At 38.5% G+C, this 16,369-nt stretch overlaps 1 protein-coding gene across 1 annotated transcript in view; it reads right to left on the reverse strand.

The window, feature by feature from the left end:
• Nucleotides 1-694: 694 nt before the first annotated feature.
• The window catches only part of MAP3K19 (mitogen-activated protein kinase kinase kinase 19), a gene marked incomplete at its 5' end in the record, with an annotated part of 49,115 nt that continues 33,440 nt past the window's right edge, over nucleotides 695-16,369 (reverse strand). The window contains 5 exons of the mRNA XM_081262359.1: nucleotides 695-838; nucleotides 3,809-4,506; nucleotides 5,686-5,835; nucleotides 7,719-10,166; nucleotides 12,046-12,089. Of these exons, the coding sequence (XP_081118485.1) occupies nucleotides 772-838; nucleotides 3,809-4,506; nucleotides 5,686-5,835; nucleotides 7,719-10,166; nucleotides 12,046-12,089 (3,407 nt within the window). The 3' untranslated portion in view covers nucleotides 695-771. The remainder of the gene's footprint in view (nucleotides 839-3,808; nucleotides 4,507-5,685; nucleotides 5,836-7,718; nucleotides 10,167-12,045; nucleotides 12,090-16,369) is intronic.

Consider the following 16,369-nt stretch of genomic DNA (forward strand, 5'->3'; position numbering starts at 1 on the left):
AATCCTGGTACCAAAAGAAAAGGGACCTCAGCAAGGATAACTTTAACTCAAGTGAAGTGACCAAAGTTTTCTGAAAAATTTATGCTGTAGATTCATTCTCTTACCAGATCTAGCTTTTGTTCTGCCAGCTGGTTTAGGCTTAGCCAGTTCTAGGTGTGGTAGGCAGAACTGTCAAATCATATTATGCATTAATTACAGAGAAAATAGCCAAAGTCTTATGACTCTACCTTAAATAAATAATTCAACAACTTGGAGTTCGGGACCCTCTCATGATGGAACATCAAGGCACTTACCTCCTGGTAGACCTCAAGGCTCCTAGAATCTAAGGTTAGCATTGCTGCCAAAGTAAACAGTCTTAGCATCTCTTTTGACTTAATTTCCCCACTTTCTTGAAGACTCCTTTACAAGAATTAATAGTCTCTACTCACCAAGACAAGATAAATGTTTTTAAATTTATTGTATACTTATGAAATTAAAATTGAGAGGCCAAAAATCAAAGGAAATACATAAAACAATAGATTCCTGGACAATCAAAACCATAAACACTGGAATAGATCGTTATTTAGGAAACCTTTTTTATACACATGAATAATCATGCCTGAAACTTGAGGCTGCTAATAGGTACCTAGAATTTGCTGTTGGTAACACTGTAGGATCTGGTTAAGTTGGGGTAGACAATTTCCAAGAAGAAAACAAAGGTCCTTAACCATCATTCCCCACAATTAAGCAATAACCGCATCTACATTGGCCTGGGGAGAAAATCTTGTGTTCTCAGTGATTTCTCTTCAAGAAGGAGTGCTTCAGGAGCTGGAGAGCTGAAGGTCGCTCATGCTGGTCCCTAAGAAGGGAAAACACATTAGAAGCAGCACCCAGTAATGTGCCAGTACGATGCACTTCACCCAGTGCAGTCTTTGAAGATAGAAGTACAACCACCAACTGTTCAACAGACTTGGGCTGAGTCCAGACTCCTGTTTTCAGCTATGTAATCTTAAATGACTCAGATTTTCCTCATCAGTGGAGTTAATAATAATACCTGAGTTAATAATAATACCTTAAATAACATAGATCTGGGTTTTAAATGGTAGACCTGTAGTAGTTCAAACCAAAAAAGCCCCTCTTTTCTATTGATCAGTTTCTTTGGGGTATGATTTACACACAGTTAAAAGTCACACTTTCATGGGTATAGTGCAATACGTACTTTAAATTAGCATTGGAATCCAGAACTGAAAAAAAAATTTTGAAAGTAGACACTTAGACACTTAATTTTAGAAAGTAGATACAAAGTACATTTTGGTGATAAATTGCAATAATACCATGTTGGGCATTTTTTTAAACTTTATTTTATTTATATTTATGTGGTGCTGAGGATCGAACCTAGGTCTTCACATGTGCTAAGAAGCACTTTACCACTGAGCTACAACCCCAGCCCCCACTTTGGGCATTCTTAACATAAAGTAAAAGGAAACGGTTGCTGAGTACTATTGTGATTTAGGGTTTTTTTCTTCAAGAAATTAAAAGCTTTTGGAAATGTTCCTGCTCAGTAAGCAAATTGACACACTACTGAAATAGTCAATCATTAGCTGCAATGAGCTATACCAAAGGCATTCTTTTGCTAGCTTTTGATAGTTTGAAAGCAAAATGACCACCACATCATTTTTCAGGTGAAGATAAAAATAAACTATTTTTAGGTGTTTTTTTGTATATCATTTCAAAATAAAAATCACCATAAGAGGCCCTTTCTCCTGCCTTCAAAATAGAAATCACTCCTCAAAAATCTTTCCATCTAACTGCTATCCTCTTTTATCCCAGATGTTCCTAACATATTCAAGCTTAGTGAGTTCCCCCCTGCAACATTTGTTTTCCCCTAAATACTTAGTCACTTGGCCCCCTGTCCTGTAGTATTTATCCTCTTGATATTAAACAGATTTAATGAGCTCATCCTTCTTGTCTCTGCAGCATTTGAAATACTCAACTATTCCCTCCTACCGGAAACTGTCTCCTTTTAGACTTAGAAGGAACTGTGCTTTTGATTCCCCACCTCAGGCGAGTTGCCTCCTTCCCTTTGTCCCCTCCTTTCTCCAGTTACACACCAGACTTGACGCTGTGCTTATTCTGTTAGTTTCCTCCGTGAGCACTTTCAAAAATATTTTCCTCTTGGCTACAGCTGTCAACACTTAATCATTTTTTTTAATGTTGTTTGGTGCTGGGGGTTAAACCAAGGGACTTAAACATGCTGAGCACACACTCTATCCCTAAGTGATGCCCCAGCTACTGCAATGTTTTAAATTTTTAAATGCTAAAAGCAGTACCCTCATCCAATTTATTTCCTACCACTTTCCCAGGTCCACTTCTGTCCTGTTCAGGCCTTGCTCCTGGTCTGCACTGGATCACCTCTCTTCCTGAGTCTTTAAGACTGTCTCATCCTTTACATGCACACCTCTAAGGAATATCCTTATAGGAATCAGGTGAGATGCTAGAGTCTTTAGGGGTTTTGCCATAGAATTTCAGGAGGTAATTATATGTATGTTATGATGCTAATTAGATGCATTAGTGTTCTCCCTAATGGTTAGTAAACATGGGGTCTTAATTGTGTTCCCCATACACAATTTATACACACCATTTCACTTCACAACTCTGTTAATTTATTATTAGTGGTATGAGTTGTGTATTTGCTTAGTTTATGAACCAGTGTTTCAAAAGGAGAGCCATAAAAGATTCCACTCCCTTTAATGTGCTTTGTGTGTGTATTGTGTATGTAAACACAATGACAAACTGAAAGAAAATGAGGTTTCTAGCTTTGAGTCAATAATAGGTAATTGTTAAACTCACACAAAGCAACTAGAGTAATTGTAAAAGCAAAGACCAATCTCCACATCTAGCTCTGTTCCCTATGATATTCCCAGCACCATTGTGTGTGTGTGTGTGTGTGTGTGTGTGTGTGTGTGTGTGTGTGTTCTGTGCCTGGGGCTCTGTCCACAAAACCTACACTGGGATACTTAACATGAGTCTGCATCTAGCAGTGCCAGAACTACCCCCTAGGGTATACGTTCTTGCTCTGGCCCATGTGCTCATCCTAAAATTCAACCAGGATAGGCTGATAAATATGTGCTGGAAAAGGGAGATGGGCACATTTCTTGGCAGACAGATTGCCCCCTATACCCAGAGACAACAATGACAGTCACCCAATATGGTCATTGTTAGGTGCAGGACAGGCTGAGCTAAGTTGTCTGCAGGGTAGGCTAAACAAACATTAGCTACAGGATAATCCACTCACTCAAACCCCCCTCTGTCTGGTCCTTTATCACCTGTTTGTGTCAAGGCTGAACATTCAACTCCACTCAAGGCTGAATACTCGACCCCCACCAGTCTGGTGCAACAGAAACCCACATCTGACCCCTGCCCAATCTGCCTGGCAGAATATGACACTACTGTATGATCCAATCACTGTACGCCAACAAGGCAGCTTGCAGACCCAGAGACCCCATCAGATTTTGGCTATAAAAACTCCCTCCTGCCGGGCCCCTCTCTCCTGCTCTTGCTCTCTGTCTCCCTCTCTTGATCTCTCTTCCTTCTCTTGTTCTCCCTCTCTTGCTTTTTTTTTTGCCCTGCTGCAATAAAGATCTCTTGGTCACTCCAAGTGTTGTGGTCACTTTCCTTTCAGTCATGATTACTTTCAGCACAAAATCATTCCCTGTTTAATTTCATAAATGAAACCATTTTTAATGGGTCAGAAATTATAAGGCCAGTGTCAGTTGCATGGAATCTCTGGGTATTTTTTCTCTCTCTCTTCCTACTTTCAGTTTCTTACCTGGTCAGGCACATGCGAACAAAATCTGATGCATTTTCTGAGAAGTGGTCTGGTAAAGGAGGCATCAGCCCTCGGTGGGCTCCAATGTAAAACATGGCTGCCATCCTGTCCATGGAAGCCAGTGGAGGCTTCCCTGTAGCCATCTCAAACACAGTGCAACCAATGCTCCAAATGTCTGATTTCCTTCCATAGCCAGACTCATTGATGACTTCTGGGGCCATCCAATATGGAGTCCCATGCATGGACTTAAGCATGTCACTGTGAGTGCCATTTAAACCTGCCCAAGCCAAACGCTTAGCACAGCCAAAATCGATCAGCTTTATGATTCCAGTTGGCATGAGCATAACATTATTTCCTTTGATATCTCGATGGACCACACAGTTCTCATGGAGATAAGCAACACCTTGCAGAATTTGTTTTGTATATTTACAGAACACCATCTCAGGCAATGGTCCAAAACGGTTTATAATACTAGAAATTGAGCCACCAGGAACAAACTCCATGAAAATGCTTACAATGTTCTCTTCCAAGCAAGTCCCCAAATAAGCCACAATGTTGACATGTTTCAGTGCTTTAAGTAAATCTACTTCTTCCTGCAGTTTCCGGTATTCTTTTTCAGTAGCCAATTTATCAGAGGTATCCAAGGTCACCTGTTTTACAGCTATTAGCTGCCCTTGGCTAGTGAGACCACAGTATACCTAAAAGCAAACCAATACTTGATTATTAAATTTAAATGACATAAAGGCATGTTTACAAAATGCCTCATGTGACATTTGACTTTCCCATCTCCTCCCAAAGCTTGTGTTCTTCTAAGTTGCTACATCTCCACCTAAATATAGAGTATTTAAGCAAATTCTGTTTCAGTTGAGCCAAGAGAAGGATGAGCAAGATACATGACAATGGACATCATAATGACTAGGATTGACTAGAATCCTGGCTTCACCATTCTCCAGCCATGTAACTTTGAGTAAGTTGTTATTGTGTAATTTTTTTGGGGGGGAGGGGTGCTGGGGATTGAACCTAGGGCCTTGTGCATGCAAGGCAAGCATTCTAACAACAGCTATATTTCCAGCCCCTGAGTAAGTTGTATGATCTTTCTGACTTCATTTTTTTGGTCACCTGTAAAACTGAAGTAAAATTACTTACCTCAAAGATGTCTATGATGATTATATCCTATGGTGGTTTGGTAAAACTATTCAATGAATAGACATAATTGAGTTAGGTCAGATCTAACGCTCCCTGGAGAGGACACAGGACTTGGCAGTCACCCTCATGATGTGATATCAGGGAGTTTTGTGTCTTTCCACCTTCTCACTGATTCCTGAAATGTCCCCAGTTAGGGACTCTGCAGGTCTTATTTGGAGGTCAGTCTTTGTAAATACTATCTAGACCACTAAGATTTTAAATTTTATAAAAATGTTGTAAATTTTTATAAAATTTACAAACCACAAGGAACACCTTTTAGTTTTTCCACCCAGCAATGAGTTCTGCCAACTTCTGGTAGCATCTGGAACTAATGAAGGAAGTCATTTCTTTCCCCTGGGCTTGAATGTGGAATAATGAAAAGCTAGAAATTAAATGGCCACTGTACCACCACATGGAGCCTGGTGGACAGAGAGACAGTGACCAGATCCTGATGATATGGTTTGACCCCTGAAATCACCAGTGACAAGAGCCAGACCAACCCCTTACCTTACAGATACATAAAGCAATAAATGTCCTTTTCCTCAAGCATGTTTGGGTTGGTTTTTTGTTACTTCCAACTGAAAGTGTTTGAAGTAAGAGTGTGAGCAGGAGGACTTGGGGAAGATGGTTAGAGAAGAGAGGGGTGGAGGAGGGACAGGGAGTTCGGATTTCTAGTTTTTATGGTAACTTACTGTGCCGTAAGCTCCCTTGCCAAGGATCTCACCCTTAGTCCACAGGATAGGTTCTTCATGCTTTAAACTATTTTCAGAAAATGTCTTCTTTTCATTTGAGTTGAGAAATTTCTCTTCCCTGTCATATATCCCGAACCCATTTCTATACCTCTGGAAAGTGAGACAAAAAGACACCATTGAACTCTGAGTGCTGGGATAGAGAGAAGGGGTGCAGAGTACTGAGGAGTCTTCCTTTCAAACGCACCTGACCATAGCTCTTCTCTTTGCTCATGGGTAACCTCTAGACACAGATTTCAGAAAACTAACCACAAAGAATATCTTATTTCTATGCTTCAGGCTTACTAACTATACACAACTCCACACATTTTGTCTCATAGACTTTGTAGAAGGAGGTCTTATATAATTTATAAACATACAAACATGCATATATAGCACATATACACATACACATATGTATTGAGAGACACACCTACAGCCACTATAAATCCTTCCCTCTCCTCTGCCTGCCTTTGAGTCTCTGTCAAGTAATAGTGGTTGACTCCCTTGATACAGCAAACTCTGAATAAATAGCCTTTTTGTGTTCTTCATTTATTTCCAGTATGCACACATACACTGAAGCACATATATATGTACACAAACATACACTAATATACACACATATGCAAACATACACTAATATAAACACATATTTACACACGAACACCTATCATTAGTTTCTGTCTCTTTCACACACATACGCGTGCATATGCAGGCAGCCTCAACAGGAATTCAAGTGTCCAAGACCAGCCATAAGAAGCTGAAGACCCACAATCCTGAAGACCCTACCACTCAAAAGAGGATCTCTAGGCCAGCTGCACTGGTACTATTGGAAGCCTGTTAGGCCCCAGACAGACTGAATCAACATCCACATTTTAACAGGATTCCCAAGAAATGACGTTCATTCACAGTAAACCTTGAGAGCTTCTGAGCCCCTGAAGTCAGGAGACAAGCATCCCTCTGAAGAACTTAAGACCCCTTTTCCACTGGGCTGATTGGGACCAAAAATGCTTCTTTTTCATCTCTTCTGGGGTTGGAACCAGCCTGACCCCACCATATACCAGCTGCATGATTTTCTAAACCTCAGTTTCTTCAATATGGGGATGCATTGTTACCTACAATACTTATAGAGCTATTATGAAGCATAAAAATGAGAGAATACAATGTGCCTGACTTTCATGTAGTAACTTCTTAATAAACCTAGCTATGGTATTTACATTGTTTGTTCCTCTGCTCAGCTTTTTAAAATAAATATACCTGACATTTCCTGAAGAGTGTATCTGCCAATCTGCATCTGAAATACCATTACAATTTTCAATGTCTTTAAGTGGCTGATATAGTGTGGATACAGTGTAATATAACCTGTCTTAGTGTTCAGTAAAAAGCATTTTAACTTAATCTACTGTTTCTGTCTTTAAAGCCAAAACAAATAAGACCTGACTATCTGTTGATATTCTGTTCTCCTCCCCTCCACCGTTAACTCCCATGCTGAGTAAAATGTTTAATTTCTTTTTCAGTATTTTTGCTATGCCTCCTTGAGAGCAATAGCTGAGTATTAGATACCACTATCTCCATAGTTCTTAGCCCAGTGCCAGAAATATAGTAGACATCAGTGATAAATGAATGAACAATCTGAAAGCAAGTACTCAGGTGCAGGGACTCTTCATGTGAATGAAACAGTGAGCTGCTTCACTGGTACTGATTATTTATTGAATAAAATATTTCTTGAGTAAAATACAGACATTATTTAAATAAATAGTTTGTCTATGTTAACTTATCCCAAGTGACTTCATTGTAGTGACAAGCTCAATTCTAGAAGCAAGGAATATTGGCCTGGGGGGTGAGACCTTGACTCTAACCTTGCAACCAAACAATGAGACCTTGAAGAAACTATTTAGTTGTCTTGGGTTTATGACTCCTCTTTTGAAAATAAAGGGTTTGAACCAGATTGTCTCTGAGGTTTCTTCCCACCCTGGTGAATCTTTAATTATACCAACCTGTATTCTGACATTTGTTGTCTCTCTGCCCAGTTCTTCAGTAGTATTTCCTTTCCTACTGAGGACAAGATTTAGGTTCTCAGGATCAGTTTCATTTGCCATCATTTGGGAAGAGTCATTGTCTTTTTCATCAAGAGCTAACAGTTCTGCAGCTAGACAACCTAATAGTTCATCTGTCAATTCTTCTTTCTTTACTGAGTCCAGAATTTCTTGGGAAATTGAATTTGCATCATTTGAAGTTGTTCCAAGTGTTTGATATGTGATTGACTTATTTGCTAAACTATCATAATCCAAAGAATGTGCCCAGTGTTGATATGTTTGGGAAGATGCATTTTCTTGTTCCTCTTGGAAAGAGAAACCCCCAAGTGTTTTGGGGTTATCCAAAACACTATCAAACTCAAGATAATTTGTTAACATTTGGCTGGAATCTATTTTATGAAGAGGTGCATTATTATCATTTTCTTCAAATGCATACTTGTTAGAACTCTTCTCACTGGGCAAGACCCAGCTGTTTTCTGAAGGGACAAATGGGATCTGGTGATGTAGCTCTTCAAGTTCTTGCAGGTCTCTAAGACTTGTGGCAAGGATTTGATTATTGGAAACGTCACCTTCATCCGTAGACTCTTCCATAGATATTTCTTCAACTATAGATATATCTAGGGCAGGAAGAAACTCATTTTGTTCAGGGACCTGCTCAGGAGTTTGGTCCAAGTTCATAGTCTGAACTTCATCTTTGGAAGATAGAAAGACATTTCCTGAAGAGTGTATCTGCCAATCTGCATCTGAAATACCATTACTATTTTCAGTGTCTTGTAAGTGGCTACCTATAGCCTTGCAGCCCTTTTCCTTAGAAATTGAACTTTTATGCTTTTGTTTAAGGCCAAGTGAAGGCTTTGGAGGTTTAATATGTGGTCTTTTCTGAGAAAGTCTTGCTCTGCTATTGCTGTTCCTCTCACTGTGTGAAGATCGACATTTATTGGAGATACATCTGCCTGATGGAACTGAACATATCTCATGGTAATACTTGTTTTCATGCCGTTCAGCCTCTCGCAAGTGACTATAAACAGGCGTCCCAAACATTTCATAGATTCCAGGTCCATTAGCAGTTGAATTGATTTCCTTGAACATGTCACTATATTTAAGATCTAGGTAATGTAGTCTTGGTTCTGTTGGTTGAACAGAGAGAGGGACACATGGATTTTTTATTCCTGGATTTTTACATATGCAAGGAAATGACTGCTTTTTAGTTTTCTGAGTCCAATAGCTGGATTGCTTCTTTTCTAATGGTGGCATTCTCCTTTGAAACTTGGATGATTGCTGAGGGCCAGAGTCAACAAACTCCAATGCAGGGAAAATCTGAGTTTTTATGCTAGTTTTATGCATATTAGGCTTAATAGAAGCTTGAATGGAAATCATGAAATTGTGAGGTGTCCTGTTGTTTATCTTGGTCTTTGAATCCAACTTACTTCTATGGGTCTTCATCTTACGTTTGTCATTTTCTTGGTGTGCAAGAACATTGAAGCTATTGTTACGAATAGAGCTCTTCCTTTTTTGGAGGCTTGGCTTGGTTATCGCTGTTTCCTTGGGGACTCCATCTCCAGGGAAAGTGATGTGGATAAGAGGCACCAGCCCATTCATCTCTGGTTTCATTGCTTCTGCCACTGATATTTCTACATTTGTCCCCATGTCATTATGACCTTCTGGAAGCTTTCCAAAGGGGCCATCGGAGACTACACTGGACAAGCTTTGAAGTGCTGTAAACTCTTCTAAAACATCTCTTGGTCTCATTGTTTCACCCTTATATACTGAAGAGCTTTTTGAATCAATTTTGTCATGTCTAACTTCTTCATCCTCATTTGGTGTTATTTCTGAATGCTGAGTTTCTTGGAGCTTGCTTGGAACAGTACATACAGTTTCTGCATTTTGTTCAGATTTACTGGCTGCTGAATCCTCTTTCTTTCTTGATGAAAAATCTTGAGGGTTCTCTTCTGCTTTTCTCATTTCAGGACCATGACATTCAATATCCTTTTCCCTATCTATAGAAAGTTTGCCTTCCTTAATATTCTCAAAGGACACCAAAGACTTCCCTTTTTCAAAGAGAGAGATTTCCATGTTGTCCCATCCTTCTCTTTCCTTGGATTTCCAATTCACCTCCACCTCCAGGTGTTGTCTGTGATGATCAGACTTCTGAAAAGAGCACATGTTTCTTGACCAAATGGAGCTATCAGAAGACCTGAGAGGCTGATCCACCAACCTTTTCAGTGGGGCTTCCTGCTGCTGGTTTGCTGGACTAAACTCATCAGATGAACTGACCGATGCTGGGAGTTTAGGTATGAAGGGCGTAAGGCTTGAAATATTTCTTTCTCTCTCTTTTGGGAACTTGTAACTTTGGGGGAGAGTGAGGACACCAGATCTCATGGGCAAGAGTGACAGTGGAGGCAGAGGGAACTAAAAGAAAAGAGGAAAAAAAATAATGAATGTAGAAACATAAATAAATATTATGTTAACTTGTTTAAAGACTTGTGTAGAGATTCTAATACTCTTTTAAGGAAGGCCTTTAAAGTACAAACATATCTATCCTAGAGATCACAATTTTAAAAACTAAAACCTCAGGCCAGAAGTGTGCCAGAGGATATACTTAGAATGTATAAGGACTGCGTTCTATCCCTAGCATCAAAGCCAGCAAAACCAGAACACTAAAATCTCATTTCCAATGCTTTTATTTTTAGATCTAAAGTAAAACAATACTTAAAAAAAAAACAAAATTAAAGACTCACGGTTACACATTTTAAAGGAAAGCTATTCAATAATGTAAAATGTTAAGTCTTAAAACATTTTCTGTTCTCTTCTTACTTTCCATAAGAATTAAGATTTTTTTTTTAAATTTCACGGAGAATAGCTAGAAATTGAGGCTGCATCTCTTTTAGCAATGATCATTTTATTATTAACTAGCTCAAAGTTTGTATATGGAACACAAATAGTCAATCTTTTTTTGCAGAGTTTTTTTTTTCTTTTTTTATGAGGGTGGTTTGTAAATGTGCTACGCTTCATACTTGAATGTTAGCAACCTGGACAACTTTTTGTTCCTTTTTGCCATTTTCAGACTAAGCTAGTTTTTATTATTACCAACCTCTAGAGGTCAGTGTAACACTTGTCTGTAGTCATGAAGCTATAGACTATTCAGTGCTTCTTGCTGTGATCTTCTCCCATGTATACAGATTCCACATCTAATTGTATAAGGATATTTATAGGCATGGATCATGTGTGGAACCTGAGACTATGAATTTAATTTTCATTCTATTACCACCTATGTGTAGGAAGGAAGGGAAAGGAACATGATTAGAGACTTTGGCATTAGGAGGAGGTGAGATGCAGTGTGGTCCCAGTTTTTTTTTTTTTTTTTTTAAATATTTATTCTTAAATTTTAGGTGGACACAATATCTTTATTTTACATTTACAAGGTGCTGAGAATTGAATCCAGTGCCTCGTGCATGCTAGGCGAGCACTCTACCTCTGAGCCACAACCCCGGCCCCGTGGTCCCAGTTTTATTGTCTGGATTTTTTTTTTTTTTTCGTTTCTCAAAATTAACTTAGGAAATACAGGCAGATTTTCCCAGTGCTTAAATATCTTCCTAGTAACAGCCACTCAATTTATAGGCAAACAAGATCCTTTTTAAGACACTAAGCAATATTGATATATAAGTATTTTCTGAAAAGCTCATTGGATACAGAAGGGTGAGGGAGCTTGAGAATTGAAATATCTTTTCAAAAGCTTTACTTATGAATTAGAACATCTTTCCACCACTGAAAAAAAATTACCTAGTTCCTACATAAGTTAAATTACTTCAAATGAAAATGTGTATAAGAAATATTCTTGGGGCCAGGGTTGTGGCTCAGCGGTAGAGTGCATGCGTGAGGCACTGGGTTCCATTCTCAGCACCACATACAAATAAATAAAATAAAGGTCCATCAACAGCTAAAAAATATTTTAAGAAAGAAATATTCTTGTCACATAAGAGATCTTTCACTCTACAGTATATCCTTCGTATCGTTTTATTTTATGTTTTCATAAAAATAAGTTACATATTTCTGAAAAAAAATATTCTTGCCTCATTATGTTGAGGACAGGAAACAGCTTGGAAAAGCAATGTATAAGGAAGGAGATAATTTTCTCAGGAATGATTTGCCAATCTATAATTTATAAGAGTTCTTATTTTTCCAAGCTATAATTGCTGACTTTTTGATTCTGAATTGTTTGATAGTTTGTCCCTAACAACCAAAGTTCTTTGCTTTTTAATTAAGTAAAAAATGCTTAAACTAATCTTACCTCGATTCTTCGGCTACTGTATTTCATATCAGAGGTAGAAAACTCTGCAAGAAGGAAAAATATAATTGGATATTCTTAGTAATAGAGTATGCACTGTCGTAAGCCAGAGTTTGGGGGTGGAGTAATTTAGACCCTAAAGTCTGAGAAAAGTGTTAGAAATTAAGAGCTTTTCCCTGAGTAATCCACATGGAAGTGGGTATGGAATGACTATATAGAACTTTAGACAACTGCCACCAGGAGGGGTTATTTTATACAGTAGTTCACCCTTGTCCTCAGTTTCACTTTCCCCAGTTTCAGTTCTCTCTGGTCAACAGAGGTCTGAGAACATTAAATGGAAAATTCTGGAAATAAAAAATTCATAAGCATTAAATTGTATGCCATTCTGAGTAATGTGATGAGATCTCACAGGGTCATACTCTGTCCTGCGCAGGACAGCATCCATGCAGTATACACTTCCCACCCATTAGTCACTTCCCAGCCATCTCAGTCATCAGGTACACTGTCACAGTTCTTGTGTTCAAGTAACCCTGATGTAGTAGCCTAATGTCCTGTAACAACACCTACATCATATCACCTCATTTCATCTCATCACATAAGCATTGTATCATGTCACACCATCACAGGAAGAAGTGTGAGCACAGTGCAATCAGATATGGAGACAGAGACCATATTCACATAATTTTTATTACACTATATTGCTATTATTGTTCTATATTACTGTTAGTTATTGTTACTCTCTTACTGTGCCTCTTTTATAAATTAAACTTTATCATAGGTATGTATGTATACGAAGAAACAGTATACATACTGTTTCAGGTATCTACTGGGAGACTTGGAATGGATTCCCCCATAGATAAGGGATAACTACTATATATATATATACGTGTATATATATATATATATATACGTATATATATACATATATATATATATACGTGTGTATATATATATATATATATATTTGTATCTATATTCTGACTGAAATGCAATATCTCTGGATCAGAGATAAGACCATTTATTACTCACAGTGCATCAAAATACCAGTTCCCAGCATCCAAATTCCTCACAGGGTGAAGTGATAAGAGGCATATGTTTACCAGATGTTTATGTATTGGGGGGTGCAACCACAGGAAGGAACCCTGAAATGCAACTCCAGTAGTATTACAAAGTGGTTGGCATATTGGCCTGACCAAGACTTTTACTCTGAAATGTAAGTAAATGTCTTTAGAACAAGGAGTAAGGTATTTTCCTAGGTTGGGCAATCTTCTGGAGGAACCTGGTGGAGGCAGGGCCTATCCTCTGTCTAAAAATTACACTAAACTCTTGCTCTCCCTACCCCAAGTTTGGCCACTCAGCATTTGGTTTTTAAGCAACAGCAAGTGATACAAAAGCCAGGGCAAGTGAATTTATTCTGTCTAGTGGTCATGTCCATTGGCAGTGGTGGCAGTGTCCAGTGTCCAGCAGGGGGCAGCAGTTCCTGTGGTGTGGCCTTTGCTGTGGCTTCAATTGCCTAACCTCCCTTAGTTTCTGCACATTTTGTGAGCTTGGTTCCCCAAATATTTTGTAATTCTTGACAGGCTTAAAAGACTTTCAACAATCTCCTTTTCTTCTTAAACTTAACCATGTTGATTTCATTTGCTTGCAGTCAAGAGTCCTGATTGATATGGATTACACAAATGGGATAAAGGAACACTTGTCTTTGCATTTGGCAAAGAAGGGAGTAGAGATGGGTAATGGTGAAAATTCAAGGTTTTCTTCCCCCCCCCCCCCCAGTTTGTGCCTACACCAACTAACCCTCCTTTTCTTTGAATTCATCTTCATTCTGAGACTAAATATGCTTCTTATTTTTTCCCATCACTACTAAAGTAGAAGCTGAACTCTGTACAAAGTTGGCACGGTGCTAAAGCACACTGGCTTCAGAGGTAGGCAGTCCAAGTCTGAACCCAGCCTCTGTAGCTCACTAACAAGGAGTCCTGGACACACACTTATGTCTTTCAGTCTCAGTTTCCTTATTCCTAAAATATAGGATTTTAATAATATTAGAGGATATTTGTGCCTTGCAATCATAGGTACACAATAAATGATTATTGTACAACATGCATTTTGAAAATACACAGTTATGTGCTAGGTATGATGTGAGGTGCTTGGAGGTACAATGATTCTTGCCTTTATAATTTGAGGAAGACAGGCACATAAACAAATAGTGACAATTCAGCATGATGGGTGCTACATTGCTGGTAAGATCAGGACCTTATGGGAGTTCAAAGGAATGGCTACTCTTCTGTTCAAGGGGGGCTCAGAAGTTTTTCCAGAGGAAGTGATATCTAAGGTCAGACCTAAAAGATGGCATAATATTCCAACAGAAAGAACAGTATTTGTTCTGGGAATGGAAGGTATTTTGTAGTGCCAATGTTTATCATATGCTGAGGAAAAGTGGCAAGGTATGAGGCTAAAGAGTGGCTGCTCAAATGGGGAGCTAACTTTGTAGATTTCAAGGAAAAAGATTCTGAATCTACTTTGTGGTCCAGACTTGATGTTCATACCTTTAAACACAGCGTTTCAAATCACTGCTTCAACATGTGTTAAATGAAAAATGCTAGACCCCAAAGAGTACAAATTATATAATTCAACCTATATGAAGAACCTAAAATGGTCAAATTTATATTGAGACAGTAAACAGAGTGGTGATTACCAAGGGTTTTGAGGAGTGTGGTGGAAAGGAGCTAATTTTTAGTGGGCACAGAGTTGCAGTTTTACAAGATGAAGGTATTCTGGGGGTAAATCATGGTGGTGTTTGCACAACAATGTGAATGTACTTAATACCACTGAGCCATACACTTGAAAATATCTAAATGGTAAATTTTACGTTATGTACATTTTACCACAATAATTTTTTAAAGTTAAAGCAACGCTCATTTAAAGTTTACTTAAACTGTTTCCTTTTCCCAAAATTCATTTTTTTTTCCTTCACTTGGAAAGATGCCTCACAGTTCCTCTGGAGTGCATTCTTCCTAATTTCAACAAGCCAATTAATGCAACTTGTTGGATGGTAATTATGTTCCTGGTGGTTTAGCTAAAGGGTTTAGGACAACAGTGGTAAGCAAACACTGACAACAACCTTTCCACATTGTGAGGAAAGGTTGGCATGAAAGCCTCTATATTTGTAACTAAGTTTGGGGCTCCATGTAATTGGAGGTTGTTCTTAGACTCTTACACTAACTTGGGGATCCAGGAATGAGGCTAAAGAGGATTCAAGTCAGTAAGGAACCTGGCAACTAGCAGATACAAACTCATATCCTTTTCATGGAAAGCATCCTCAGTGTAGACGCTCAAGATTTCCATACGAAAAATGCCAATAAGATATGAGCTCACAATAAAGACTTTCAAGTATTCAAAAGAAAGAAAGAAAGAAAAGAAAAGAGCCAACAATAGTTCAAATCAATGGAAACTGGAAATAACAGATTTGGATCCTTCAGTGATTTCAGATTTGGGGATCACCAAATACAATACAGTTACAATGTCTTAAATGTTTAAAGATACTAAAGATGAAAAAAATTAAGATAAAAAATAAAGATGAAAAAAAGATGAAATCAAAATGAAACTCTCAAAAAATGAACAAAGCATATTTGTAGAAGAAACAAATGGAACTTTAAAAATTGAAATATAATTGCTAAACTAAAAATTAAATTAACAAATGAATGGGTCTGCTGGAGGTGGTAGCACACATATTTGTAATCCCAGTGGCTTGGGAGACTGAGGGAGGAGGCTCATGAGTTCAAAGCTAGCCTCAAAAATTTAGTGAGACCCTAAGCAACTTAGCTAGACCTTCTCTTAAATTAAAAAATATAAAAAGGGCTGGGGATGTGGCTCAGAGGTTAAGTGACCCTGGCTTCAATCCTCGGTACCAAAAAAAAAAAAAAAAAGGATTACCATTTTATATCATGACTACCACAATGAGATGCCACTCTACATCTACCAGAGAGGCTAAAGTTAAAAAGACTGGCAACAGGGCTCGGGATGTGCCTCAAATGGTAGCACACTCACCTGGCATGCGTGAGGCATTGGGTTCCATCCTCAGCACCACGTAAGAATAAATAAATAAATATATTGTGTCCACCTAAAACTAAAAAATAATTTAAAAAAAAGACAGGCAACAAAAATGTTTGTGGGAATGTGAAGCAACTGATTGTTCACAAGGATATAAAATGGTACAACTACTTCAGAAACATATTGGCCATTTCTTTGTGTGTGCATGGGGCAGCGGGTAATTGGGATTGAACTCAGGGGCACTCACCCACTGAGCCACACCCCAGCCCTATTTTGT

Source organism: Spermophilus citellus (assembly GCF_964194105.1).
Source record: "Spermophilus citellus genome assembly, chromosome: 11".
In the NCBI taxonomy this organism is placed as follows: domain Eukaryota; kingdom Metazoa; phylum Chordata; class Mammalia; order Rodentia; family Sciuridae; genus Spermophilus; species Spermophilus citellus.